This window comes from Aulonocara stuartgranti (assembly GCF_965226115.1).
Source record: "Aulonocara stuartgranti genome assembly, chromosome: 12".
Taxonomy (NCBI): domain Eukaryota; kingdom Metazoa; phylum Chordata; class Actinopteri; order Cichliformes; family Cichlidae; genus Aulonocara; species Aulonocara stuartgranti.
In genome coordinates, this window is record NC_138948.1 from 32,771,752 (window position 1) to 32,798,324 (window position 26,573).

General features: G+C 42.5%; 1 protein-coding gene across 1 annotated transcript in view; it reads left to right on the plus strand.

The window, feature by feature from the left end:
• Nucleotides 1-2,433: 2,433 nt before the first annotated feature.
• The window catches only part of gcn1 (GCN1 activator of EIF2AK4), a 29,434-nt gene continuing 5,294 nt past the window's right edge, over nt 2,434-26,573 (plus strand). Inside the window, exons 1-51 of the mRNA XM_082554445.1 lie at nt 2,434-2,524; nt 3,072-3,174; nt 3,263-3,326; nt 3,447-3,578; nt 4,530-4,638; nt 6,229-6,327; nt 7,160-7,294; nt 7,378-7,555; nt 7,658-7,732; nt 7,840-7,968; nt 8,048-8,098; nt 8,186-8,284; nt 8,385-8,558; nt 8,643-8,795; nt 8,885-8,977; nt 9,071-9,146; nt 10,011-10,170; nt 10,270-10,459; nt 10,563-10,687; nt 11,034-11,212; nt 11,308-11,401; nt 11,487-11,600; nt 11,695-11,893; nt 11,981-12,133; nt 12,958-13,139; nt 14,850-14,930; nt 15,098-15,241; nt 15,665-15,789; nt 16,047-16,236; nt 16,328-16,398; nt 16,576-16,741; nt 16,834-17,028; nt 17,123-17,369; nt 17,486-17,607; nt 17,703-17,817; nt 18,050-18,229; nt 20,773-20,993; nt 21,108-21,176; nt 21,333-21,471; nt 21,557-21,753; nt 21,923-22,065; nt 22,158-22,275; nt 22,375-22,590; nt 22,707-22,871; nt 23,069-23,230; nt 23,326-23,418; nt 23,510-23,653; nt 24,351-24,620; nt 24,768-24,881; nt 25,395-25,625; nt 25,722-25,915. Coding sequence (XP_082410571.1) covers nt 2,507-2,524; nt 3,072-3,174; nt 3,263-3,326; nt 3,447-3,578; nt 4,530-4,638; nt 6,229-6,327; nt 7,160-7,294; nt 7,378-7,555; nt 7,658-7,732; nt 7,840-7,968; nt 8,048-8,098; nt 8,186-8,284; nt 8,385-8,558; nt 8,643-8,795; nt 8,885-8,977; nt 9,071-9,146; nt 10,011-10,170; nt 10,270-10,459; nt 10,563-10,687; nt 11,034-11,212; nt 11,308-11,401; nt 11,487-11,600; nt 11,695-11,893; nt 11,981-12,133; nt 12,958-13,139; nt 14,850-14,930; nt 15,098-15,241; nt 15,665-15,789; nt 16,047-16,236; nt 16,328-16,398; nt 16,576-16,741; nt 16,834-17,028; nt 17,123-17,369; nt 17,486-17,607; nt 17,703-17,817; nt 18,050-18,229; nt 20,773-20,993; nt 21,108-21,176; nt 21,333-21,471; nt 21,557-21,753; nt 21,923-22,065; nt 22,158-22,275; nt 22,375-22,590; nt 22,707-22,871; nt 23,069-23,230; nt 23,326-23,418; nt 23,510-23,653; nt 24,351-24,620; nt 24,768-24,881; nt 25,395-25,625; nt 25,722-25,915 — 7,196 coding nt within the window. The 5' untranslated portion in view covers nt 2,434-2,506. The remainder of the gene's footprint in view (nt 2,525-3,071; nt 3,175-3,262; nt 3,327-3,446; nt 3,579-4,529; nt 4,639-6,228; nt 6,328-7,159; nt 7,295-7,377; nt 7,556-7,657; nt 7,733-7,839; nt 7,969-8,047; nt 8,099-8,185; nt 8,285-8,384; nt 8,559-8,642; nt 8,796-8,884; nt 8,978-9,070; nt 9,147-10,010; nt 10,171-10,269; nt 10,460-10,562; nt 10,688-11,033; nt 11,213-11,307; nt 11,402-11,486; nt 11,601-11,694; nt 11,894-11,980; nt 12,134-12,957; nt 13,140-14,849; nt 14,931-15,097; nt 15,242-15,664; nt 15,790-16,046; nt 16,237-16,327; nt 16,399-16,575; nt 16,742-16,833; nt 17,029-17,122; nt 17,370-17,485; nt 17,608-17,702; nt 17,818-18,049; nt 18,230-20,772; nt 20,994-21,107; nt 21,177-21,332; nt 21,472-21,556; nt 21,754-21,922; nt 22,066-22,157; nt 22,276-22,374; nt 22,591-22,706; nt 22,872-23,068; nt 23,231-23,325; nt 23,419-23,509; nt 23,654-24,350; nt 24,621-24,767; nt 24,882-25,394; nt 25,626-25,721; nt 25,916-26,573) is intronic.

The window sequence follows — 26,573 nt, forward strand, 5'->3', positions numbered from 1 at the left end:
CTTGGTTTGTTAACACAAGAACTATGTTCACTGTTATTACTAACTGTCAGTCTGTAACCAAATAATAGAAACCCCATGAAGATATTAACATTAGCCTACACACACACATATTGTAACTGGACATTTAATAAAAGAGTGGATTACTCTTACAGTTCACTGATGCGTAGGCATGTGTCACCTTCACTCTAGCAGGAAATTACAAAGACATGCTGTGCAGCGAGGCCAGACAGTGATATTGCGAGGTGAAAGGTGATTGTTTTAGAGCTGTAATATGTTCACACGATTCACTGTGGCTGCACTACTGTGCTTGGAGTTTATGCTGTTAGAATCTGTGGTACCTGCATTATTATGGTTAATGATTGTGTAACAGTCTGCATGTCAAAGTTACCAATTCTGTGTTCTTTTGTTAGCTCATTAGACCAAAATCATTTCTGGATAACCGTAGAGCTGACTGACAACAGTTTCCCTGGGAATAAAATATGTTATCAACACAATGTGCTTTATAGCAAACTGGGCCAGGAATCTCTGTATATTTGCCTCTGAACTCCTCCTACATGATAAGGAACTGAGCAACCAGAATTGGCACGTAGCTTCTTGCTCACCAGAAGATTCTAATCTATATCAGATATTATGATCTTGTAATGTTGCCTAGCAACCACTTACAACATCTGAAGCTTTTTCTTTTGTATCTGCAGCTCTTTATAAATGCATGTTCATGGCAACATCTGATTTATAACAATAATCTTATAATCCTACAGTGATAACATGATAACTGTCATTTTATTTATCAATGATGCTTAGCATGTTACCTAGCAACCACCTAACAACAGACTGAAACCACAGATCAAGCAATACTACAGCATGGTCATTACTTGAGAGATAAATATAAGGGTCTGTTTTTAAGTTTGGATCATGAAAATAATAAAAATATGGATTTTTGAATGAGCAGAATAGATTCACTTTTATTTATATATTAACAGTATTAATCATTTAATTTTGTACACTTATTAACACAATATATGCCTATACCTGATTCTCATTTTACTACACTTAAAAAAAAGAAAACACATTACAGTTTTCAGTATCAGCATACCCACATTTACATATGGCAGTGAAATATGTGCCCATATGCATCTTTCCTTACACTTTGTCTTCATAGCATAAGCCTTTATCTTTAGGCTTTGTGAAACGTTATGAACAGACTTTCAGTAAGTGGACTTGAATTTTTCTTCAGTTTGAGACTCCATTGTGTAAAGAAATAATTAAATAAAAACAACAACAACAACAAAAGAAATAATTAAATAACACTAAAATGACAAATGGTAAAAAAAAAAAATACATAAATAAATAAATTATACAAGTCAAACACCACAAGTTAGATACACACAACAGGAAGAATAGCAATAACGGCCTTGTATAAATTAATTAGAGGACACATAAAATCATGTGAGAAAATGTTAAAGCTAAAAAATGAACAGCTTTTATAATCTGACATAGTCTTTGTGAAATTTACCAAATGCAAATGTTAAACAATTTTCTAATCCCCCCTGTCGCGGGATTTTGTAAATAAAGTCTGAAACACTGAAAAGGCTGTGTTCAAGCTATTTATTACTGCGCGCAGGAGAGCCAGCACACACATCAAACATTACAGTTCACAGTCATGCCAGCTTTGCCTACACACAACTGTTCTTCTCCTTCTGAGCAAAAGAGTTAGCAGATAACATAGCGAAACATCGTTAAGCAAAGCTAAGCAGTTTTCACAAAGTCACGCTGACACATACACATACTTCATCTGAGCATACAAAGGTTTTACAAAATCATACAGTGAAGTTCTAACCGCCTAAATCTACATGTGAGGTTAAACTAGAATTTTTCTGCAACACTCCAAGACACAGGAGAGAACAAAACTGTGAGGGGACATGACGATGACAATGATTTACAATGGATAAAGCTGCTGCAGCAACACACATCATTGTTATTGCTGCTCTTTCAAGACTTTGTTGCTGTTATTACTGCTCTTTCTTATGTTGGGAAAAAGATTTGAACCCAACACCATTTACTTACTCACACCACAGGTTAAAAATAAAATAAATGTGGTTTACACACTGTTCAATAGCAGACACAAATTTCCTTCGCGATTGCGTCAGGAGAACTACGCCAAATCAGTCAAGGAGCTATCTGCTGTGGCGACAAGGGAACAGCTGAAAGTGGCATCTTATCTTACATGGAACTGTGTGTTTGATATTATAAAGAAAACAGGACTGAGTGCGGTTTAAGTTGTGGTGCGTGTGGGTTTATGGGGTTGCATTCATAGTACCTCGTGCATAAAAGTTTGCAATTACAAAATTAGGTGTTACAGATTACTATTGTGTTTTCTTTATGATTTTTCTTGTTACTAGATTGGAACTTGAACTTTCCCAGTTCTCAAGAATGCAGCAGAAGCATACGTAGCCGCCGTGACCCGGAAGTGGCGCTAACAAGTCCTTCCTGCATCAAGACCGGCAAGATGGCGGCGGACACGCAGGTTTGTGTGGCAGGATTTTATTAACTACTTTTACTATAGCTTTCAGGTGAGGCAGAAACAAAAATGGTGGTGTCTTGGGGGTCCATTTATTTGAACATCTCGACGGGTTTCGGTGTTCGCCACCAGACTCGAGCGGCCCTCTACAGCAGCTAACTAGCAAGCCGTTAGCTTTGTGCTACGTCGCATCAAGTGTGACTGGATGAGGCTGAGCTGTTGCAGCTGACGAGAGCAGAGGAGCGAGTCGGTACTCAGCAGAGGACCGCCTCAAACTTTTGTTTTCATCGTCTCCGACCAAGTTCATAGCCTTCTGACATGAACGTTCAAGTATGAGGGACAAACATTTTAACAGCCGAGCTGACAATTAAGTTCAGCAGTCATTTAAGACACCATCCAATAAAAAACACACCCAAGTATTCTTATCAAGCCCATTCTCTGATGTGTTACTGAACCCCCCTCCTCTGCCTCACATGACCACAAGCTGCACATTTTTAGCTCTTACACAAGACTGCTGTCATGTTTTCCTTTCTCATTGTGAGTGTTGCTTCAGGTTTCAGACACGCTGAAGAAATTTGCTGTGAAAGTGAATACAGCCAGCGTGAAGGAGCGTAAGGAGATATTCGGAGACCTGAAACGGTGTATAAAGGGCAAAGGTGAGAGCTTATGTCTTCTTTTTTTTTAATCTCTCCACTTTTCGGTCTTCAGTAAACAATAACAAGCTGTAAAATGCTTTTGTTTTAGAGTTACCAGAGCCCGCCATTAAAGGACTATGCAAGCTCTTCTGCCTCACCCCACACAGATATCGGTGGGTTTCTGACATCATCTGTGAAGTATGAGGGACAAACATTTTAACAGTGAAGGTGAATCTTTACACTCAGTTGTTGTCAGGGGTTTCAACACTTTCTATCCTGTGTGCGCTCTTCAGGGATGCTACATCACGCAGAGAGCTGCTCTCTGTTATTGGCCAGCTGGCTGAAAGTAAGCCTGACATCCTGGTAACCAGCCTGCTCCACTGCCTGCTCAACAGTGGAGTCATCAGCAAAACCGGAGAGCCCAGGTAATGACCCAAACTTCAGGGTGCATCTAGTTGGCTTTAAACATTGCAGATGTTCACTGGTAATAAATTCCTGCTTTTACAGACTTACAGAAGAGAAGAGTCATAAACATCTTTAATCTTTCTGTGTTTGCCTGGCACAGTAAACATAATTTATATAACTTAGTGTAGCGGCTTTAATTAAAATAATGTGGGTGCATTGCTTTATGGCATAGTAAATAGTGTTTATTCGCTTTCTCGTTGCACACACTACTCCACAATCCTCTTGACATGGCAAGAGGGTTTGAGTGTTTTCTAAGTGTATGAAAAGTAAAAACTGAATATTTAGATTCTTTGCTTGGGTGAAGCCATTGACAGCATCGACGCCCTAAAGTTGCCTTGGATCATAAAAGCTTGGATTTTTTTTTCTAAACCTTTGAGAAGGCATCAGCACACAGCAGGGCAACAGTCCAGAGCTTTATGAAGACACTGCTTTCTTTTCACATTCTTGAGTTTCTAAAATGTGAGATCTGGGGCGCTCTGGAAGAAAAGTTTTCACTGTATTTTTCTGCATCCGTCCTTCCATCTGTGTGATCCTGTCACAGAACAACAGTCCTGCAGCATGTTGCTGCCATGACCATGTTTGACTGTAGGTATTCTGTAATGTCTTATCCATCTGGGAATTACTGCCGCCTCACAGCAAGAAGGTAATGGGTTCCAGTGTGCTTACTGGGGGTCCTGAACTAACAACTTCTCCACCTCTTGCCCTACGACAATTGGGATAGCCTCCTTCAACATTACCATAAAAACTTACGTTTTACGTGCTGTTATTTTTTTTGTTTTCCAAAGTACTCACATCTCCATTCAAATTTGGAAAACTTGAAGTGTTCTTCCATTTTTTTTGGATGCACTGTGGAAAAATGTCATTTTTCTGTTTACATATTGTTCTGGTTGATTTCTTTGTTGTATTTGCAGTAAAGCCACAGGCTCCGCCGCCTTCGTTGGCCTGTCTTGGACCTGCCTTTTAGTGTCCAGTGTGTTCTCTGCCCCAGAGAAAAGAGAAGGACCAACCTGGAAGAAAATGGTCAGTGAAAATGCTTTTTCTTTTTTTTTTTTCTTTTCTCTTTGTGACAAATAGCATTATTTAAACATTTTATCAACAGGATTTGCTCGCATGAGACCAGGGCCATATACCAGGAAGCATGGTCAACAAACTGAGTTTAAAAATAAAGTCTGACATCAGCAGCTCTTAGTTTCTCTTTCTGAAACAGCTGATCAGAGCAAGTTCAATTTTAAGATTGTTCCCCTTAGTTAAGCGCATAATTACGTAAAGAAAGCCATCATCAATGGAGCCCCAATGCCACAATTCACCATGGTAACGGATAAATATAAAAGTTGAGGGTAAAGAGCAGAGGAACACATCAGTGTGGACCGATATCTATCTTCAAAAATTGGAGGAGGAAAAGAGTTTTAATCAGCTTGCACCATGATGGCCTCTGACATCATCACAGACTGTATAAAAGTTTGATGTAAAATTTATGTCTGTGGTCGTCATTTACCCAACTTGAACTTTTTATGAGGTCAAGATGGAGTCCTAGTTTGACATTTAATATTTATATTCTAATTATTGTGCTCTTACCTGACAGGAGCAAATTTAGATGACAGAATCTGTTTTATTAGTAAAAGCAAACGTTCTGATCCGGACTGAATCCATTTAGCATCCGTCCTGCTCTCCAAGTGGACTCTGACATGGACACGGTTTGCTGATCTGTTACAGAGTCTTTTACCTGTCCTGGTTCTGGGTCGACTCACTGGGAGTGATTTAGGTGCTCTTCACTTGAAAATATGTTAAAGTTGAGACTCTAAATTTCAGGCTCTTTGAAGCCATTTAATGGCTGAATCTCAATCTGTGAACAAATTTCAACTTTTTGAGATTTTTAAACCTCAGACTGTCTGCAGCTGCATTTAAAACGTCCATTTAAAATACATTTTGTTCAGTTTGTAGAGTCTTAAAATCATTTAATTTAATTTCAGCCTCATCTTCATTGAAATAATCACATGTCCGAGATCCACCTGTAACGGACATTTTTCCACCAGAGTGATGACAACACAACAAATGACTGTTTAAAGCTTCATATACAGAGATGTTTTATTTAAACTGTGAATGCTGCAATAAGATACAATAATTGTTTGCAGTGCAGGGACAGCTGACAGGAATAGCTGTGTTATTGTCCACAGAGTCAGAAACATGGAAACTGAAATTTTATTCTGAGCTGATGATAAATCTGTGCTGCAGTCGCTGTCTCCATCCTTTTAGAAAGCACTCGTTTTAATACAAAAATCAAGCAAACTTACATCTACCTGGGACTTCTGTGTTTGTAAAAACATGAAGGTCTGCAGGTGAATCCACTTCAATGTGCGCTTTTAAACTTTATGAATGAGGAAATGAATCTGAGTGTCAGTCAGCTGGTTCAGGTGCACCAGGAGGGGAGGAAGAAAACCTGAATGCGAGCTGGCTGAGTCCACAGAGTCTGTTAGCTTGCTTTCTAGAACAGAAAACCAAATCTCAAGGTTAACAAACTCAGAGTTGTTCACTAAACCTGCTTCCTGTAATAGAGCACAGGTTTTACTTGGATGTTGGTCTCACCCCTGGGTGTTTTGGCTTCTCTTTCAGGTGGAGGTTCAGAGTCTTCTTGTGGCTGAGGTTGTGGGTGGAGCCAAGGCCACCGCTAAGAAGTCAAGCCTCAAGAATCTCAGTCACTTGTGGAAGGGAGTGAGTTAGAACACATTCTTGGATCTGACCTGCTTTTTTCACATCTCACTTTCATTCACTTCACCTAAAGGTGCAGTTTATTAAATTCACAAGCACCAGATCATGTCAGCTGTCACAGAGAGCACTCAATAAACAGTTTGTTATGGCTTTAATTATGCATGCAAAGCTGATTTCATTAGCTCAGCATGCACAAACAGAAATTGTCCTTTGCTTACGTGGGTTCATTTCAACATAACTTAGCGTGCGTGTGCACACACAGTGAGGCTACAGTGAAGGTGATAAATTGTAGTTAAAAACCCAAACTTTACTAACACATAAAAATGGCCAATTTGAATATCATATTCCAGATGATTGTGTACTGCTGAAGTGTTTTCATATGATGTAGCTGCACGTTATAGAAAGCTGGTCATTTCTTACTACCATGATAAATGATATGTAAACTATCTCACTATTTGATTTAATGTCAAATTTCAAAAAAGTAACTGTAGTTCAATAATTGAGATGGACCAAATGTGAAATTCTGGGCTGATACAGATGTTTAAAACAACAGTTTTGCTAACAGTAAAGCTGATACTCAGTTTTTGGTTGTTTTTTTTGTTATTTCCCATTTTTTTCCCCACTGAAACAAAGACAGTGTGTTTATAAAAATAAGTCACTTCTTTTTCTTTTAGGTTTTTTTCTTCCATGTTTTAATATTTAGTTACCACTGAACATGACATTGATATAAATATGGTGTAGAACAGGCTGCAGAAACTTCAACTGCTTTTAGCTTTAGCCATCTAGCCATTTGATGATTCACACAGGTTTTCTAACAGTCACTTCTCTTTACCAGAACCCAGGGATGGTCAATCAGTACATCAGCACCCTGTTGACTCTGGAGCAGAGCCCCACGACTCTGGCTTTGCTGGGGGTGTGTTTTGACTTCTGCTCTGCTCAAAAGGACAACGCTACTATAGAGAAACACAGGGTGAGTTTAAATTTATTTTCCATTTTTAGCAGTTCTTTCTGATATCTCTTTGTACCCTGATGTTCTTTGTGTGCTTCTTTCAGAGCGCGCTGCTGGACCTGTACGTGAAATCGGTCCTCATGAGCAAGACGAAACCACAGCAGCACATTCTGGACAAAAGTACTTCATTACTGCGTCACGTGTCTCACCCTGAGTTTAAGGAGACGCTGCTCCCTACCCTGCAGAAGACGATGCTCCGCAGCCCGGAGAACGCCATGCAGAGTGAGCTGCCTTTAGCTTTTGGTCATAGTGTTTAATCCTCACCTGGCTGAAGCTCATGCAGCAAATGAGGAAAAAAAAAAAAACTCTTTGATGTCATTGCAGCCGTTTCCTGTCTGCTGTCTGCTGTAACGCTCGACCTCAGTCAGTATGCCATGGATATCGGAAAGGCACTCGCAAGTAAGGCTTCGGCTGGTGCTCTTTATTTCTTGAGCAACATGATTTTAAACCACACACTCAGCCTGTGCGATGCTATGCTTTAGGTATCATTGTGCTTTGTGTTGCAGGTCAGCTGAAAGCTAATAATGCCCAGCTGATGGAGGGAGCAGTCCAGGCCGTGCAGAACTTGGCCCAGCAGTGCAGCGACCCCACAGCTGTGCAGGATGTCGTCACACATCTCTTCAAAATCCTCGGAGGTGAACTAACTATTTCCCAAATAATGAAGATTTTTATGTTTGGGTTTGTTGAGCTGAAGCAGTATTGTTGTGGTTGCAGGTTCTGAAGGAAAGCTCACAGTTGTTGCCCAAAAGATGAGTGTGTTGTCAGGTATGCAGGCTTTCAAACACTTTGTTTTATGAGCTTGGCTGTTTAACATGAGAAAAGAAAGGCAAGCATTTGCTCTAAATGTTGCAGGCATTGCCAGCTGCAGCCATCATACCGTGTCAGGAGCCTCCAACCAGACTCTGAGCTCTGCAGTCACTGTGATGTTCATCCCCTATTTACAGCAGGAAGGTAACGCTCATCTTCCTCACCTTCCTCTCTTGGTCCTGTGTGTCTGTGAGCTCAAAATCCAGGGTTACTCTAAACTTGTTGTTCTCCTTCTTTTGTTTAGTCCATGAGGGCACGTTGGTGCACGCAGTGTCTGTGCTCTCCCAGTGGAGCAACCGCCTCACGGTGGAAGTTCCCGTCGCTCTGCTGGATTGGTTCAAGAAGGCGTTCACCCTGAAGACCTCCACCTCTCTGGTTCGGCATGCCTACCTTCAAGCCATGCTGGGGGCCTTCAAAGGTCAGTGAGACGCAAGGAGACATGCTGCATCACACGTGTGCAGCTGGCTTAAAGGAAGTCAAACCTTATTTGTCTGTTGTCCAGGTGACACTCTGGCCCAAGCCTCAGACCTCATACCGTTGCTGCTCCAGACAATTGAGAAAGCTGCAGCGCAGAACTCCCAGCATGCTCTGCTTGCGGAGGGCGTGGCGGCGTCTGTTCTCTTGAGTCGATTGGCTCTGCTGGAGACACAAACAGGTGAGGCTTTTGTTCCAGCTGTGGCTTTTTGTCACTTATAGAGCCTCTAAGAGAATATGAAGTGACAGAGGCTGTTTTTGTCCCTGCAGAGACCAAATTCACCAGCTTTTGGAATCTGATCTTGGATGAGAAGAAGCCGTTATTCACTACAGAGAAGTTCCTCTCCCAGTGCAGTGAAGAAAGTAAGAGCATTTTAAAAATGCTGTTATGTAGTTTTACGTTGCTTATGAGCGATTTAAAAAATGTCTCATTTCTGTTTTGCACTCTGTCTCTAGCTCTGCTCACAGTGCTACAGCTCTGTGAACGGCTGTTTTTAGATCATGCCCACAGACTGAACAGCAGCAAAGCACAGTGAGTCTAACCTCAGTGTTCATTCACACCAGAAACACTTAGATATCAAAATACTGTCCTCACACATCGTGTGCCCTTTTTGATATTTCTAACAAGGTGAAGGTGAACTTAGAGCCTTTCTAATGTCTCTTCTTTATGGCTGATACAGATTGATAGATTGAATAAAAGCTTTAAAGGATTTTGATGATAGCACTTATTGACAGCATACCAGTATCTGCTGTCAGTGCCTACATCAGCTGACTGATATCAGCCCAGTTATAGCCAGAAACATATGTTAATTTTAACCTGAGATGGTACTTTTTTTTTAGTGGGCAGTGAAATAGGGTTTAAAATGTAGTGCACAACAAGGACCTTACACAACTTGCTTATGCTATTTTACATATTCCCATGGTATTAATACTGTTGGGGCAGTGCTTTTACAGTATGAAGGAGCCTAAATGCAAGAAATTGTTGTGTGAAAAAGTCTTCACATGCGATGCTTGATCCCTGTAGTTTGTTTTTCTTGCTGTTATTTATTCCCCTTAGGCTAGTAACAAATCTTAATAAGAAAAAAAACTGTTTTAAATCTTTTCATCATACCATGTTTTAACATTTAAGCAGTAAAAAAGTGGAAACAACAGAAAAACATCAGTCTGTCATTTAGATACAGGTCTGGAAGGCAATATTGGCCCATGGCAGTGTTTGGTTGGAATACAGATACAACCCCAATTCCAAAAGAGTTGTTGAAGTAAACAGGACAAAACCCAAACTTGCTGACTTGCTGAAATTAAAAGTCACCTAGTGTTGTTTTTATGCAGGAAGCACGCAGTCTGCCTTTTATCCCGTTTTGCTTTAATGACATTTGCCCTTTTGTGCGCTCTGTAGGATGTATCATCAGGCCACGGTTGCGGCTCTGTTGTCTCGAAGCTGGCGTGTGAGGAAGAGAGCACAGCAGACAATCAGGAAGCTTCTCTCCTCTTTGGGAGGATCCAGTCTTGCTCATGGCCTTCTTGGGGAACTGCGGGTGGTCATCAACAAACACAAAGTACAGAATCACTTATCATTTCCAGCCGCTGCAGGGCTGGATGCTAACTCTTTCTACTCACTTTATTTTTATCTTACTGACAATACTGTAAACTTTCAGGTTTTACCCCAGGACAGCGTGGTGTCAGAGTCCGGAGAGCTGACTGAGCTGGGTCGCAGCTATGTGCCCCCTCGCGTCCTGTTGGACGCACTGTGTGTTGTTTGCTCCTCTGCCAGCCAGTGGGGCGATCCTGCTGAAGCAGAGAGTTTGGCTATGGAGACCCTGATAGTTTCTCATCATCCATCTATAGGTACATGGTTTTCACAGTTTGATAACCCCGAGGTTTGTTGCTATAGTGCTTTGGTGGTGGTAGCAGCATCTGAAATGTCTCACTCCACGTTTATCTTTTTCAGTGGAAGCTCGCCGTGGCCTCTGGCCTGTTCTCCTCTCCTCCATGAACTTGAAAGCTGAAGAGTTCATAGAAAACAACCTGGAGGCTATTCTCCCACAGCTGCTCAAAGTCGATGCCGACAACCAGGTTTGACAATCGTACAGCTTCATTTCTTGTATTCCACATTTGTTTATACAGATTCATGTAGAAAATGGTGAAAAAACAGAATGAAACAGCTTCATGTAGCATCTAGATCCAGGAAAGGAGACGTGTTCAGATGATGATAACAAACATGCACCTCTTTACATTTGCTCTCCAGCTAAAAAGCAGCATTTCTTTTTTTATTTCATCTTAAATTGAAGAACAGTTTTTCTTACTGTTCACTAAACTCGTACACTTGCAGACTTTCTGTTTGTATCTTAAGTGATGAATAAGGTCTTGGATTATTTAGTGATTTTATGTATTTATTTTTATTTTCTTCCTTTCTCCTCAGGCGGTCAGAAATGCAGTGGGCTCCCTTTCACGCCTCTCCCCAAACAAGCTGTTGCCACGGGTGATCAGTCACATCACTGAAGGGCTTTCCAAACCGGCACTGCTTCAGGTCACCAGGGAGGAGTACGCCATCATGTTGACACCCGAGGGAGAACTGTATGACAAGAGTATCATCCAGAGGTAAATGCGCAGTTTCACTCACCTGCAGCTGAACTCAGAGCTCCGTCTGTGGGACATTTATTCACTCCTGTCTCCCCTCTTTTAACCTGCTGCAGTGCCCAGAAGGAAAACACTAAGAAAGTAAACATGAAGCGAGAGAACAAGGCGTACTCATACAAGGAACAGATCATTGAACTGGAGTTACAGGAGGTAGATTAATTATTGTTTTTTATTTTTTAAGGACCTTAATGTTTGAAACAATTTGAATGTGTTAATTTCCTTTTTGATGTGACAGGAGCTCAAGAAGAAGAAAGGTATCAAAGAGGAGATCCAGCTAACTACCAAACAGAAGGAAATGATGCAAATCCAGCTGGAAAAAGAGTCTGCTACTCGCAAAAGACTCCAAGAGGTAAGGAGCTCTAAAGTCTGTCCAGTAAATCAGGTCATTAAAACAGATTGCCCCCCAGTGTGACATTTTAAAATTCCCTGTTTGCTGTTTGCAGCTGGATGGAGAGCTGCAGAGTGTGGTGGGTCTCCTGGAAGCCACTCTGATAGAGAGACCTGCTCAGATCACCAGGGAGCTCCCTGCTGTCCTCCAGGTCCTAATGCCCCTGCTGCATTCCCCCCTGGCTGCTCCAAGCATCCAGCAGGTCTTCTTGGATATTGGAGTGTGCCTCATGCCCAAGAGCCTTCAACATCTGGGTACAAAGTCTGTCTTGGTGTAGTTTTAAAACACTGTTTCTGGCATCTCAGTTTAAAATCACTTTTGTTTTTCTTTCCCCCATCCAGCTGTCCTTGTGGGTCATGTGACTTTACGGTTACTGAAGCCTGAGTGTGATCTGGATAAGGCCTGGGAACAAGAGGACCTGGCTACAGCTGCTCACCGCACCGTGATGCTGCTGCACAACCACACCGTCCCACAGAGAGAGGGCAAGACTGCCGGTGAGTACATGTGGTTCACAAAATGAAATGAATGTGAGTCAATAAATCTGAAAGGCTTGAACCAACACCACACTGATGATTAAAAACATTAAAAGATGAGAATAAAATCTAAAGAACACAAACTAAAGCGCTGCTCACTGTGACCACAGTATAACTGCTGAATGTGATGAATATTAAACTGGTTTCAGTTTCATATTTTTTCCCCCAAAAGATGAAAATAATTCAGATGAAAGCTCAAATAAAGGAGACAGGTTTATAATAGACATTTCTGTGCAGAAAATACAAACCTAAAGTATGTAAAAGATACCTTATGGGTCTGAAAACCTGAATTCTTTCAAACGTCCAGCAGAGGGCGCCTGCTCTAGTTTAAAAACAAAAAAGTCCCAGTCTTTAAAGGTCTAAGATGAGCTGATCTCTGTAAATACTTTACTGATGAGTTTGTGCCGTTTAACGGTAATTTTAATCCTTCGTGAAAACAGTGATTTAGGTTTGGTCAGTACTCTTGATTATCAACAGACATCAATGACCCAAAAAATATATTCAGGCCTTGTAGTGAACAAGGCTATTAAGTATAAATTACCCTAATAGCATACATGTGTAAATCATTTTAAATTATAAGGTACTAAAAATAATTATCCGGGCACATAAAGCAGGCACATGAGATTCCGAGGAACATAAAAATGATAGAAAGCAAACTGTTAAAAAACCCAGAATTAAGCGTTACCTTGGCGTGTGTGTTGGGCGGTGTCAAGCAAGCGTCGTTCAGGAGAGGGATGACCTTCTCTTCCTTTCCTTTCAATATGTATTTTTTATTTTTTCCTCAGATGCGGCGCCTCTATCTGCTCCTGCCTTTTCCTTCTGCTTCCCTCTCCTCAACGCTACACTCAGGGAGTCTTCAGACAGCACCGAGGAGACTGAGAACACCATGATGAGAGCACTGCAGGTCATCAATGAACACTCTCAGCTTCGGGCTGACACCAACAGTGATGACGTTGCCATAGATGAGGTACAGACGAATGGCTTTATTTCATTTTCTGTGTGGTGGCTGTTATCTGCACAGAGCGAGTTCTAAACAAGTTGGGAGTCTGTGTGAAGTGTAAATAAAAAGAGAATGCAATCATATGCAGAAATCCATATTTTATTCATATAGTGCACATAAAACATATCAAACATTTAAGAGGAGAAAATATTCAACTTCAAGGAAGATATTGGCTCATTTTGGTATTTAATGGCAGCAACTCGTGTCGTGAAAGTTGGCACAGGGTAGAGTTCCCTGTTCTTTTAACAACAGTCTGTAAACATCTGGGGACTGAGGAAACCAGGTGCTGGACGTTTGGGAGATGAATGTTGTCTCACTCTCGCCTGACAAAGGATTCTAGCTACTTAACAGTCGCCATACTTCTTTGTGGTGTTTCATGTTACATGACGCACTGAAATGTTTTCAGTTGGTGAAAGGTCTGAACTGCACGCAGGTCGATGAACTCTTCTAATATGAAGTCATGCTGTTGTAATAGATGCAGGATGAGATTTAGCAGCATCTTGTTGGCCTTTCCTGAAATAGATCCTGTCTGCATGGGAGCACACGATGCTCCAAAATCTGGATATGCCTTTCAGCATTGTGCCTGGTTCCAGATGTACAGTCTGACATTTCTATAAACACCAATGCACCCCTATACAATCAGGATGTTGGCTTCAAGGCTGATGGCTAGCCGGATGATCCCTCTCCTCTTTAATCCAGAGGACGCAGCGCCACTGTTTTCCAAAGAGAATTTCCGATTTAATTCATCTGACCACAGAACAGTTTTCCACTTTACCTCAGTCCATGTTAAATGAGTTTATGCCCAGAGAAAGATGGCAGCATTTCTAGATCAGGTTCACATAGAGCTTCTTTACATGATTGAGCTTTAACCTGCTTTTGTGAATGGCACAGTGAACTGTGTTCATAGAGAACAGTTTCTGAAGTGCTCCTGAGTCACGACAGAATCGTGTCTGCTTTTTAATTCAGTGCAGCCCGAAGGCCCAGAGATCATGTGGTATCCAGTATTGATTTTTCCGCCTTGTTCCTGTTTCAAGTTAACCTGATTAGCTGTCAAACGTTCTTCTAGCCCAGTTTTTTTAGTACCACTTTTTAATTTAGTTTGTTTTTTTCCTGTCCCAACATATTTGGTCATGTGTTGCCACCATCAATTTCAGAGTAAGCTGAAATGTATTTTGAGAAATGATAAAGTTTCAGTTTAAGATGTTTTCTAAGTTTATGAGATTTGTAAATCTTTGTTTTTTGTTTTGTTTTTTTGTTTTTAAATTACGCTTTACATACCGTCCCCCTTTTTTCTTGGCCTGGATCTGTTTATTTTATTTTACAATACAATTTAAAATCATTTGTTTACTCTGTGTAAAAGCGACATAGGTTTATTCTTTGAGTTAGGGCCTTTGTTGTTTGCATGATTCATATATCAGTGTTAAGTAACTTAACCCTTGACCTTCCTTTGAAAATGCTCAGCTACAAGCGCTGGACTGAAAGTGAAAAAACAGCCAGTGTCCAAAGAAAGGCCTTCAGAAAGTCTGGAGAATTATTGCCCAAGAGCACTTTAGAAATGACAAAGTCTGGCTCTTTGCAGTGTAAATAAAATGAAGAGTGGCTCTAGACTTGCACGATATAGAGTACATTTCCAAACACTGCATAGTATCATTTCTTTGTGTTGTTTTCTTGTCATAGAACGGCCCAGAGCTGCTTCCACGTGTCAGCATGTTGTTGCTACTGACCAGAGTCATTTCCACCGCAGCACCGAGGCTCCAGGTAAATGCCAGAGTTTAGAGTTTGTGTATCCAAACATTTGGACCCTTTCTAATGCTTCAGTGGGACATCAAGTCATTTTGAATGTTACCTTTTAGGTCTTGTTTTACTCTGCTCCAGAATTATTGCGTAGCTCCACAATGTGACACTTTGCACACTTTGTGTTTCAGGTGTTGGCGTCTCAGTGCCTGACGGCTCTGTGTGCCAGTGCTGGAGGAGAAGAGGGCTGCACTGTAGCAGAGCAGCCAGAGATCGATGTCTTACTCAACGCCCTGCTTTCACCCTGCTTCTCAGTCCGTGACGCCGCCCTCAGGGTGAGCCTGGGATCACTTCATTTTGATATTTGCTGAAGTGTCTCTGTGTCTCTCTGTCTTGCATTTCACTGGCCGTGGTTTTTAGAAGTGTTTCCATTACAGAACAGTTCAGAGCCTTTGTCCCTGACTGCCACAGATTTCTCTGAATTAACTTAGTCTTTTAATAAATTAATGAAGTTAATTTAATTGTTCAGCTGTATTCCTGAAAGCCTTGGCCTCTCTGGGTTGCTCTTTTTTACACACTCGTGTAATTAACCTGGTTTTAAGAGATTCCGCCAGATGTTTTTCAGTCTTTCAGTGCCTCGTCCTAACTTTTTTGAAGCATTTTAGCAAATTAAAATGTGAAACAAACATACGTTTTTCAAGAAAATCAACATTTTAAGTTTCAACGTTTGATTAACGGTTCGTCCTGTTTGTTTTCAGGGGCTGTTGGAGATGGAGTTTGCCTTGCCTACAGACAGCACAGATGCCAGCGGGATGAGTTTGCTGCGCAGGCTTTGGGTTGCCAGATTCGATGTTGAGGAGGAAGGTCAAGCCTTGGCTGAAAAGTATGTAACACCTGTTCCTAACTTCCTGCAAACAGTCACTGACTGAAAATGTTTGACTTTTGTTCTTCAGCCTGTTTGTTCGTTCATGTTTCATTCAGTCCCATGTTGCATGTCTGCAATAACATTGTTTGAAAATTTACATTTTAACCATTCTGGTTTTTATATTCGAGTCAAAACATGATGAAAATGTTTGATTTGTGCTGTGGAGAAACAATGTTGTAAATTGGCCAGTTCCCCTGTTTGTTCCTCCTGCTCAGGCTCTGGGAGTCTCTGGGTCTGGAGTTGGTCCCTGAGATCTGCTCACTGCTGATCGGGGACGTCACTCACCACGAGGAAGCCATCCGCTCTGCAGCAGCTGACGCTCTGTCGAGTGCCGTGTCCCAGTACAGAGACCAGTCTGCCACGGTGCTCTGCCAGCTCACTGAGCTCTACCATCAAAAACTTTATGTAAGAACATGTCCCACCCATAGATTTTTATTGCTGTAACAATGTAAGTTTGTTTTGATCGGTTCTTTCTTCTCTTTTTTTCCTTCTAAAGAGACCACCACCTGTGCTGGATGCACTGGGCAGAGTCATCTCTGAAGCCCCACCTGACCAGTGGGAGGCCAGGTAATTAAATCTGGGTCTGATGGAATTTAAGGAAAGAAAAAAAGCTCTGAGTGCCACACAGTTCTGTATTACCCAAATGTAAATGATGGGAAAACATCAGGACTTAAGAAGTGTTCCTAAAGACTGTGGTTGAATGCAGTGTTGTTCTTGTGCGCTGATTATATTTTTTATTCCCAGGTGTGGCATTGCTCTGGCTCTGAACAAGCTCTCTCAGTACCTGGATGAATCTCAGGTCACCCCTCTCTTCCTTTTCTTCGTTCCCGATGCTCTGAACGATCGCCACACTGATGTGCGGCGCTGCATGCTGGACGCCGCCCTTTCAGCGCTCAACACACACGGCAAGGTAACGCTCAGTTCTATTTTTCTAGACGTTGTTTTCAGACAGCTATGATTTCTGTATTCCTCGGCATCTCATGCGCCTTCCTTATGTGTCAGGATAACGTGAGCTCCCTGCTGCCAGTGTTTGAGGAGTTCTTGAAGAACGCCCCGCAGGATGCCAGCTACGACTCTGTGCGTCAGAGCGTGGTTATTCTCATGGGCTCCTTGGCCAAACATTTGGACAAAAACGACCCCAAAGTCAAACCCATTGTGGCCAAGCTTATTACCGCACTCTCTACACCATCACAGCAGGTAAAGGCCTACTTTGGCTCCTTTTCTACCCACTCAACCTGTACTACTCCGATTTTCACAACGTCATCTTGTGTGGTATGTCGTCCTTCACCAGGTCCAGGAGTCTGTTGCCAGCTGTTTGCCTCCTTTGGTCCCCGCCATCAAAGAGGATGCTGCAGGGATTGTTAAAAACCTGCTTCAGCTGCTGCTTGAGAGCGACAAATACGCAGAGAGGAAGGGTGCAGCGTACGGGCTAGCTGGACTGGTCAAAGGACTCGGGATCCTGGCGCTTAAACAGCAGGACATCATGACCACACTTACTGAGGCCATCCAGGATAAGAAAAACTTCAGACGCAGGGAAGGTCAGCAAGAATTCATGAGTCATTGAACTGTCTGGTTTTGATTCATCCTCTTTATACCAGATGCCACCATTATTAGCACAGCTCAGAGTATCCGGTTTATTTTTGGTTTGTTGCAGGGGCGCTGTTTGCCTTTGAGATGCTGTGTAACATGTTGGGAAAACTGTTTGAGCCCTACGTGGTCCATGTGCTGCCACACCTCCTGCTCTGTTTTGGAGACGGGAACCAGTATGTTAGAGAGGTGAGCAGGCAGGTCGTGTTGTTGTCTAAATATTAGTTGTTGGAGACTTTTCCTCAAGTGGGACATTTTACCACCCCTCCTGCTTGTCCTCCCAGGCTGCAGATGACTGTGCCAAGGCTGTGATGAGGAACCTGAGTGCCCATGGGGTGAAGCTGGTCCTGCCCTCCCTGCTGGTGGCCCTGGAGGAGGAGTCTTGGAGGACGAAAGCAGGTAAAGCGCATCTTCAGTCAAAGGGTGTCACAGCAGGTCTTGAATATAGTGATGTATTTAGAATGGGCTCTAGTTTTTTTTTTAGCACACACACACATGTAACTAGAGAACAGTAGTTACACGTGTGGTTTTCAGCTGTTGTAACAGCACTGAAGAGTTCATAAATGGGTAATAATCAGTCTCAGTCAGATGACTACTCCAATCCCGTCGCTCACCCCTCTTGTTCCTGCAGGTTCTGTGGAGTTATTGGGTGCCATGGCTTACTGTGCACCCAAGCAGCTGTCCTCCTGCCTGCCCAGCATTGTGCCCAAGCTGACGGAGGTGCTGACTGACTCCCATGTGAAGGTGCAGAAGGCCGGCCAGCAGGCCCTCCGACAAATTGGCTCAGTCATCCGCAACCCAGAGATCCTGGGTAAGTGATTCAGTGTCTTGAGGCACAGCTGCCAATGCAGAAGGCTTGTTGCTCATAGGCAGTCATAAAATATGGACCCAAAGAGGATTAAGAAACAGAAAATCTGAATATTTCCTTTGTCTTCATTCAGAAGCTACTGTTTCAGGTAGTGTCGATGAAGAGCAAATAAAATGAAAGCTATACTCTGCTGCAATGAGTTTAATCCTTTTTTAACACAGGAATGCATTCCTAAATTTGAATGCACTTTTTAGAGTGGAAATATTGCACTTTCCCTTATTTTGTCATGTATACTTTCCAACAGTGAATGCTAAGCTTTAACCTGCTCAAAGTTTCAAATGAGGTCAGTGTACAGCTAATCTCCGTGAGCCAAAACTTCAGCCCAAAGCATGAAAAGCTCAGCTTCAGACAGTCCTTTTGAACTCTTTGCGTGATAATAATGAGAACAGATATCCTTAATCTCAGAGCACTGAAGCCCACCCACCTGTTAAAATCTGCAGTTTGCAAGTAGAAAAAAATCATCTGAGGGGCTGCACCAAATACAGTCTAACAATAAAAACAGAATGTAAATAACCATAATTGGCTCACTCTAAAATATTTAGCCAAAAAGGTTTGTTTTGTTCTGAGTGACTGGAACAAATCATCTCAACAATGTCTAGTACATCTAGTACAACACCTTATGATATGACGAGTTGCATATTAATTTAATTCAGTTTTATTTATACAGCGCCACATCACAACAACAGTCGCCTCAAGGTGCTTTATTTTGTAAGGTAGACCCTACAATAATACATACAGAGAAAAATCCAACAATCATACAACCTTAAGCATGCAGTTATTCACCCCTTACTTAAGATGCCCGGCTCAGATATTTCAGTAATGTCAAACTTTAGACCCATCTCTAAACTTCCTTTTCTGAGTAAGATCTTGGAAAAGGTTGTTCATACTCAGCTGATGGATTATCTAAACAACTCTCAAATGTTTTTCAGTCCGGCTTTAAGCAGTTTCATAGCACAGAGACAGCTCTCATAAAGGTTATGAACGATATTCTGGTAGCGACGGGCTGTGATAAACATGTGGTGCTTATACTACTAGATATTACTGCTGCATTTGACACAGTGGATCACGACCTGCTGATCTCTCGATTACAGCTTTATGTGGGCATTTCTGGCTTTGCACTCCTGTGGATAAAATCATACCTGTCAAACAGGAGCTTCTGTGTTAAGTTGGGCTCGTCATTGTCCTCTGTGGCCCCTCTGCCATGGGGTGTACCACAGGGATCTATTCTTGGGCCATTACTGTTTACATTGTATCTCCTGCCGCTGGGTGCAATCTTTCGTAAACACAAAGTTTCATTTCATCTATATGCTGATGATTGCCAGCTTTATTTTCCTTTCAGTCATTCTGATAGCTCCCCAATTAGACTCCTGCTTGATTGCCTTAGTGATGTTAAGTCATAGATGGCTCAAAACTTTTTAAATTTTAATGAACGTAAAACGGAAGCAATTCTGTTTGGCCCGAATCGTTCCTCTGATATCCCTGATGTTGACCTTGCTGCTCTGACCCCTCACCTGAAGAGCTCGATTACCAATCTTGGGTAAAAATCGACTCTGCACTTACCTTTGATGGCCACGTGAATGGGGTGGTGAAATCGTCATTCTATCAACTCAGGCGTCTGTCGAAGGTTAAACCTTTTCTTTCAAGGCGTGACTTGGAGACTGTTATCCACGCTTTTATAACCTCACGCTTGGATTATTGCAACTCCCTTTTAATAGGGGTTGGACTGGGCACTCTGACATACCTGCAACTAGTACAGAATGCTGCGGCACGGTTTTTATCTGGTAAAAGGAAATTTGAGCACATTACTCCGGTTCTGGCCTCCCTGCACTGGCTTCCAATTGAATTTAGGATTCATTTTAAGGTTCTTTTATTGGTTTTTAAATCTTTAAATGGTCTGGCACCTGCATATTTGTCTGATTTGCTGAAGCCCTATGTCCCCACTCGTTCGCTCCGGTCAGCTGAGCAGCTGTTGCTCTCAGTCCCCAAATCACAGCTGAAACTGAGAGGAGACCGAGCGTTCTCTATCGTGGCTCCTAAGCTTTGGAATAATCTTCCTCTTCACATTAGGCGATCGACATCAGTGCTGGTTTTTAAATCCAGATTGAAAACGCATTTTTATTCACTGGCTTTTGACTCAGTGGTTGACTGACTTTAATTTACTTATATTTTATTGTTTTTGCTATGTTTATTATTTTATCGTATTTATTATTATTATTATTATTATGGAATCTATTATATTTCTATTGTTCAGCACTTTGGTCAGCCTTGTGTGTTTTTAAAGTGCTATATAAATAAACGATGATGATGATGATACGACCCCGTATGAGCAAGCACTTTGGCGACAGTGGGAAGGAAAAAATCCATGTAAACAGGAAGAAACCCCCTGCAGAACCAGGATTAGGGAGGGCGACCATCTGTAATCTACTGGTATTATACCAGTGGTAGGTACAGTAATGCTAACAGCTAAGTTTGTTTTTCTCTTCCAGCTATCACCCCCATCCTATTGGATGCTCTCACCGACCCGTCCAGGAAAACCCAGACGTGCCTGCAGACGCTGCTGGACACCAAGTTTGTGCACTTCATCGACGCCCCCTCTCTCGCCCTCATCATGCCCATCGTCCAGAGAGCCTTCCAGGATCGCTCCACTGACACTCGCAAGATGGCTGCTCAGATCATTGGAAACATGTACTCGCTCACTGACCAGAAGGTACACTGGGATAAGCGAAATATCAGAGTAGTCCATTCAGTAAAACTAGTGTTTTCCAAAGCTTTTTCTTAATGATTTTTTTGCTTTGTTTTTGTTTTCTTCTGCTCCTTACAGGATCTGTCACCATACCTACCCAGTGTTATTCCTGGACTGAAGGCCTCCTTGTTGGACCCGGTGCCTGAGGTGTGTTTAGTATTCTTAAATAATCCTGTATGTATGTAGCTGACGATGAAGCAGCAGTTCACTCCGTGTTTTTTTTTTTTTTTTTTAACTTCATTTTATCTCCTCTCATTTCTTCCTTTCATCTTTTATCATGTTTCCTTCTCTTTCCCCCTTCAGGTTCGTACAGTATCAGCTAAAGCCCTGGGTGCCATGGTTAAGGGGATGGGTGAGTCCTGCTTTGACGACCTGCTGCCGTGGCTCATGGAGACGCTGGCCTCTGAGCAGAGCTCTGTGGACCGCTCAGGAGCTGCACAAGGTGGGTTCTTCTCTACTCTGTCCTCGTGTTTCTGATTTGTGCTCAAAGCCAAGAGCTCAGTGGTTTGTGTGACGGTCTTTTTCAGGTCTGGCTGAGGTCATGGCTGGACTGGGAGTAGAGAAGCTGGACAAGCTAATGCCAGACGTAGTGCAAACTGCCAGCAAGGTGGACATTGCTTCCCACGTCAGAGATGGCTACATCATGATGTTCATCTACCTGCCGCTCACTTTTGGAGATAAATTTACTCCCTATGTTGGTCCCATCATCCCTTGCATTCTCAAGGTACTGGTTACTAAGAGCTACTTACTGCTAAGAGTAAAACATTTTAAAATCACAATGAATAATAATATAAAAACGTTTCTTTTTTTGTATAGCTATTTTCAGTTTTTCACTGTGTATCGTGTTCACGTACATGTTTCACTGCAGCCTCATGCTCTCTCTCGTCCACCAGGCGCTGGCCGATGAGAACGAGTACGTGCGAGACACGGCACTGCGAGCCGGCCAGAGAATCATCAGCATGTACGCTGAGACCGCCATCGCACTGCTGCTTCCCGAGCTGGAACAAGGACTGTTTGATGACCTGTGGAGAATCAGGTCAGATAAATGCATGGTAACATGTTGGCAGTTCAATAAATGTCACTCATAGAGCTACTGACCTGGTGACTCGTGCCCTTGTTGGTTTATAGATTCAGCTCTGTGCAGCTGCTTGGCGACCTGCTGTTCCATATCTCTGGAGTAACCGGAAAGATGACCACAGAGACGGCGTCAGAGGACGACAACTTTGGAACTGCTGCATCCAATAAAGTATGAATATGTATATATTTTTTTTCTCAGCAGTTCATTTTCTATTAACTGATATTGGTTGAATTTTGTTTGCTGATCTTTGACCTTTACCCCTCTCAGGCTATCATTAGTGCTCTGGGAGCTGAGCGTCGTAACCGCGTCCTCTCAGGCCTCTACATGGGCCGTTCAGACACCCAGCTCGTGGTTCGACAAGCTTCTCTCCACGTGTGGAAGATCGTGGTGTCCAACACCCCCAGAACTTTGAGAGAAATCCTCCCAACCCTCTTCACACTCTTGCTGGGCTTCCTGGCTTCTACGTGTCCTGACAAAAGAACAGTAATGCTTGTTTTTCTTTAACTCTTTTCATGATCTCTGGTGTTTCTGTTTGGCTCTTGACGTGAAAGTAGTCATACAGAGCTTTTTGTTAACGTCATTTGTCTGCACGGTTTTAGATCGCTGCTCGGACGCTGGGTGATCTGGTGAGGAAACTTGGAGAGAAGATTCTCCCGGAGATCATTCCCATCCTGGAGGAGGGCCTGCGCTCTGACAAGAGCGATGAGAGGCAAGGTGTCTGCATCGGCCTCAGTGAAATCATGAAGTCCACCAGTAAAGACGCTGTGAGTCACACTGCTGTTGTAACACACATTTTTTCCGCACGTTTGTAATTATTATAGCTTGTGGGATTGAATTAGAACTTTTACAATGATTTTATTTATTAAAAATGGTTCTGAATCAAGCAGTGGGGCCTGTTTTAGCTTAAGCTGAAAATTCTAGTAAACTTAAAACCTTAAATCTGATGACACTTGTGTTGCAGGTGCTTGTTTTCTCTGAGTCACTCGTCCCTACAGTGAGGAAGGCTCTGTGTGACCCTCTGGAGGAGGTCCGAGAGGCTGCAGCCAAAACCTTTGAGCAGCTCCATGCAACCATCGGTCACCAGGCGCTGGATGACATCCTGCCTACCCTGCTCAAACAGCTGGTGAGGGAGTGAGGGGGAAAATGTAATATGAAATCTGTAGGATTTAAGAAGCTTTGCAGTCTAGTCTATATCTCATACCGAACATGTTTTTGCAGGATGATGAGGAAACGGCTGAGTTTGCTTTGGATGGCCTGAAGCAAGTCATGGCAGTAAAGAGTCGTTCTGTGCTGCCTTACTTGGTTCCAAAGGTAAAGCATCACACGTGATTTCCTTTTTAAGGCCTTTATGTCATTTTTATGTTGTGTGACTATAATCCAGTGTTCTCTGTGCTTCTGCTAGCTGACTGCTCCTCCTGTAAACACCCGAGTACTGGCCTTCCTGTCTGCTGTGGCTGGAGATGCTCTGACACGTCATCTAGGAGTCATCCTCCCTGCCCTGCTCTCTTCCCTCAAAGGAAAACTGGGAACAGAGGACGAAGCACAGGTACAACCAGCAATCTCCAAATATAAAGCTTCCCTACTGATTCTGTTGTGTTTGAGGATTTTGTTAACGTCCTTTAGTCAGATTTTTCTTATTTGCTTGTTTGTTTTTTAATACCATACCACTCCTGTATATGTTAACTTTGTAGTATTCTGAGACAATGCTCCAGCACTACTGCTGTTGCCCAGTTCTGCTCAGTAGCTTCTTCTATTTTAAATCAACTGGAGAATTAAAATCCTTCTTATCTGCTAAACAGGCCATATGTCCTACTTTGATTTCCTCTTATTGTCATTCAAAATGCAGCTGCAGACGTACCAGAACACCATGTCTCCCCTCTAGGCTCAGATGATTTTTTTCCCCTTTTTAAAGCACAGCTTTGACCATCACCAGGTTAAATCAGTTACTATCCAGTCTGTGGTCTCCCTGTCTTTTAAAACCTTCTTAATTTATTTCAAAACATTTTGTACACAAAGGTATTGGCAGTGATTTAGAAAGAGCTGCAGTTTTGTGGTGTAAATATTTACAACGCATTTAAACCCTAAAATACTTTTCAGATCTATGCGAGAAGTGAGCTCCATTAAAATGTCATGGTGTTGCTTCTATTAACTCTGACTTTTTAGTGGTTATTTTACTGTGAACACTGCATATTTTAAACTGCCTTTCTGAATGATATGACTGGATGTTGTTACCTTTGCACCAGGAATTGTGCAGCTGTCAGACGGTGATCCTTTCTGTGGAGGATGAAGTGGGCCAGCGGATCATCATAGAAGACCTGCTGGAGGCCACACGGGGCACCGATCCTGGCCTCAGACAGGCTGCCGTCACCATCCTCAATGCCTACTTTGCTCGCACCCGACTGGACTACAGTGCCCACACACGCACGCTGCTGTCAGGCGTCATCCGCCTTCTTAACGATTCCAACCCAGAGGTTTTGTCTCAGAGTTGGGACACCATCAACTCCATCACCAAGGTGTGTTCCTATAAAAATTTCTTTCCATTTGCATGAGCTTTCATAGTCTAGTACAAAATATGTTAGTAAATAAAACAGTGGACCTTTTGATTGTTTTTAAATCAAAGGTGAAATGCAAACTCACTGTGGCTTTGATGTGTTCTTTAGAAACTGGATGCAAGCAGCCAGCTGGCTCTAATCGACGATCTGCATCGAGACATTAGATCAGTAGCCGGAGACGTGAAGGGTCAGCACCTTCCTGGTTTCTGTCTGCCCAAGAAGGTAAGAGGGCAGCGCCTGACACAATAAACACTATTGCTACATTATTACAGCATGGTGATGTCATTCTACAGCAGCTCATTCATCCTATTGAGTTCTTGTTCTGTCAAGTGAGCAGAGCTTTGAGTGGGCACATTTGTGACATGAACTGTGTCCACATAATTAGAAACTCATTAATAGTGATCATTCACGTGGAGGTCTTTCTATTGATTTGCTCAATAAGAGCGGGCACTGCAATGGGCCAAGTGTGTTTTAACCTGGCTTACACACTTTCAGTAACAATCTGATTTTAATGTTGTTTAGTTCTTCAAAAAAGCAAAGTACCACATGTCCACTGGATCCAGCTTTCAAAAGTGTTTATATCATTGTGTATGTATATTACCTGTGGATTCTTGACTGTTCAGGGAACAAAAAAGCAATTTCAATATGCCACCAATTAAACATTAATTGGGAAATGTTGGTTTCTTTCAGCTCTGTTCAGTTAATATTTTTATTTTTATCTCGATGCTTACATAGGGTGTGACCTGTATCCTGCCAGTCCTGAGAGAAGGTGTCCTCACTGGCACCCCTGAACAGAAAGAAGAGGCGGCTAAAGCATTAGGAGGGGTCATCAAACTGACGTCTCCCGAGGCTCTGCGGCCGTCTGTAGTCAACATCACTGGACCTCTTATTCGTATCTTAGGAGACCGCTTTGCCTGGACTGTGAAGACTGCTCTATTAGAGACTCTCACCCTGCTGCTGGCAAAGGTCTGGTGGAAGACAAAATGGCCAACTGTACCTCTCCAAAGCTGGTCAAAGTTTCTGTCAGAAGGCTCTAACCTTTGCACTGCGTTCCTCCTCCAGGTGGGCATAGCCCTGAAGCCCTTCCTGCCTCAGCTCCAGACCACCTTCCTGAAAGCCCTGCAGGATTCAAGCCGTGCTGTAAGACTGAGGGCGGCAGAGGCTCTGGGTCAGCTGGTTTCCATCCACGCCAAGGTCGATCCACTCTTCACTGAGCAACTCTCTGCAATTCGCAATGCCGAGGACTCTGGAGTCAGGTTTGTGTGCAGTCTGGTATTGTTCAGTACAGAATCAGCAACAATAAACATCCCCAACAGAATTTTCAAAATGTGTGAGCCTGTGATGTTAATATTTTAAATCATTTTATCTCCACAAATAGAGAAGTTGAAATGTATCATCTGATTAAAGATGCTGCTTTGTCTTAATGTTACAAGCACAGACTGGGAGCCATTAGTCTGAAAATGTGTGTATGAAGCATAGCCTGTATATTAAAGAGGGCAGTTCACTCCTCTATTTTGGAATAATCATTTAGACAATAGAATATGCTGAGAAAGCATTTACATGCTAATTACTGCCAAACACCAGAACCAAACCTTCAGGGCACAGAGCACAAACTTCAGGATGGACTGAATCACCCAGAAAGTCATTTTATTTGTCACTTAATTTCAGCATGAAGACTCCCAAAGGCACCATGAGCACAAAAAATATGGAGAAGTCATAAATTGGGCACACCAGCTGCCAGTACAGCTCTTTATATTGGCACACGTGTCATTGAAAGAATGATTTTTTTATTTTTTTATTTTTTTAAACCTGGTGGAGCCTTGTTGTATCCTCAACATTAACTTCTATAAAGTAGACACAACAGTGTTTGTGTTTTGTAACTTTTTTGCTCTAATAAGGAACATAAAGAGCATT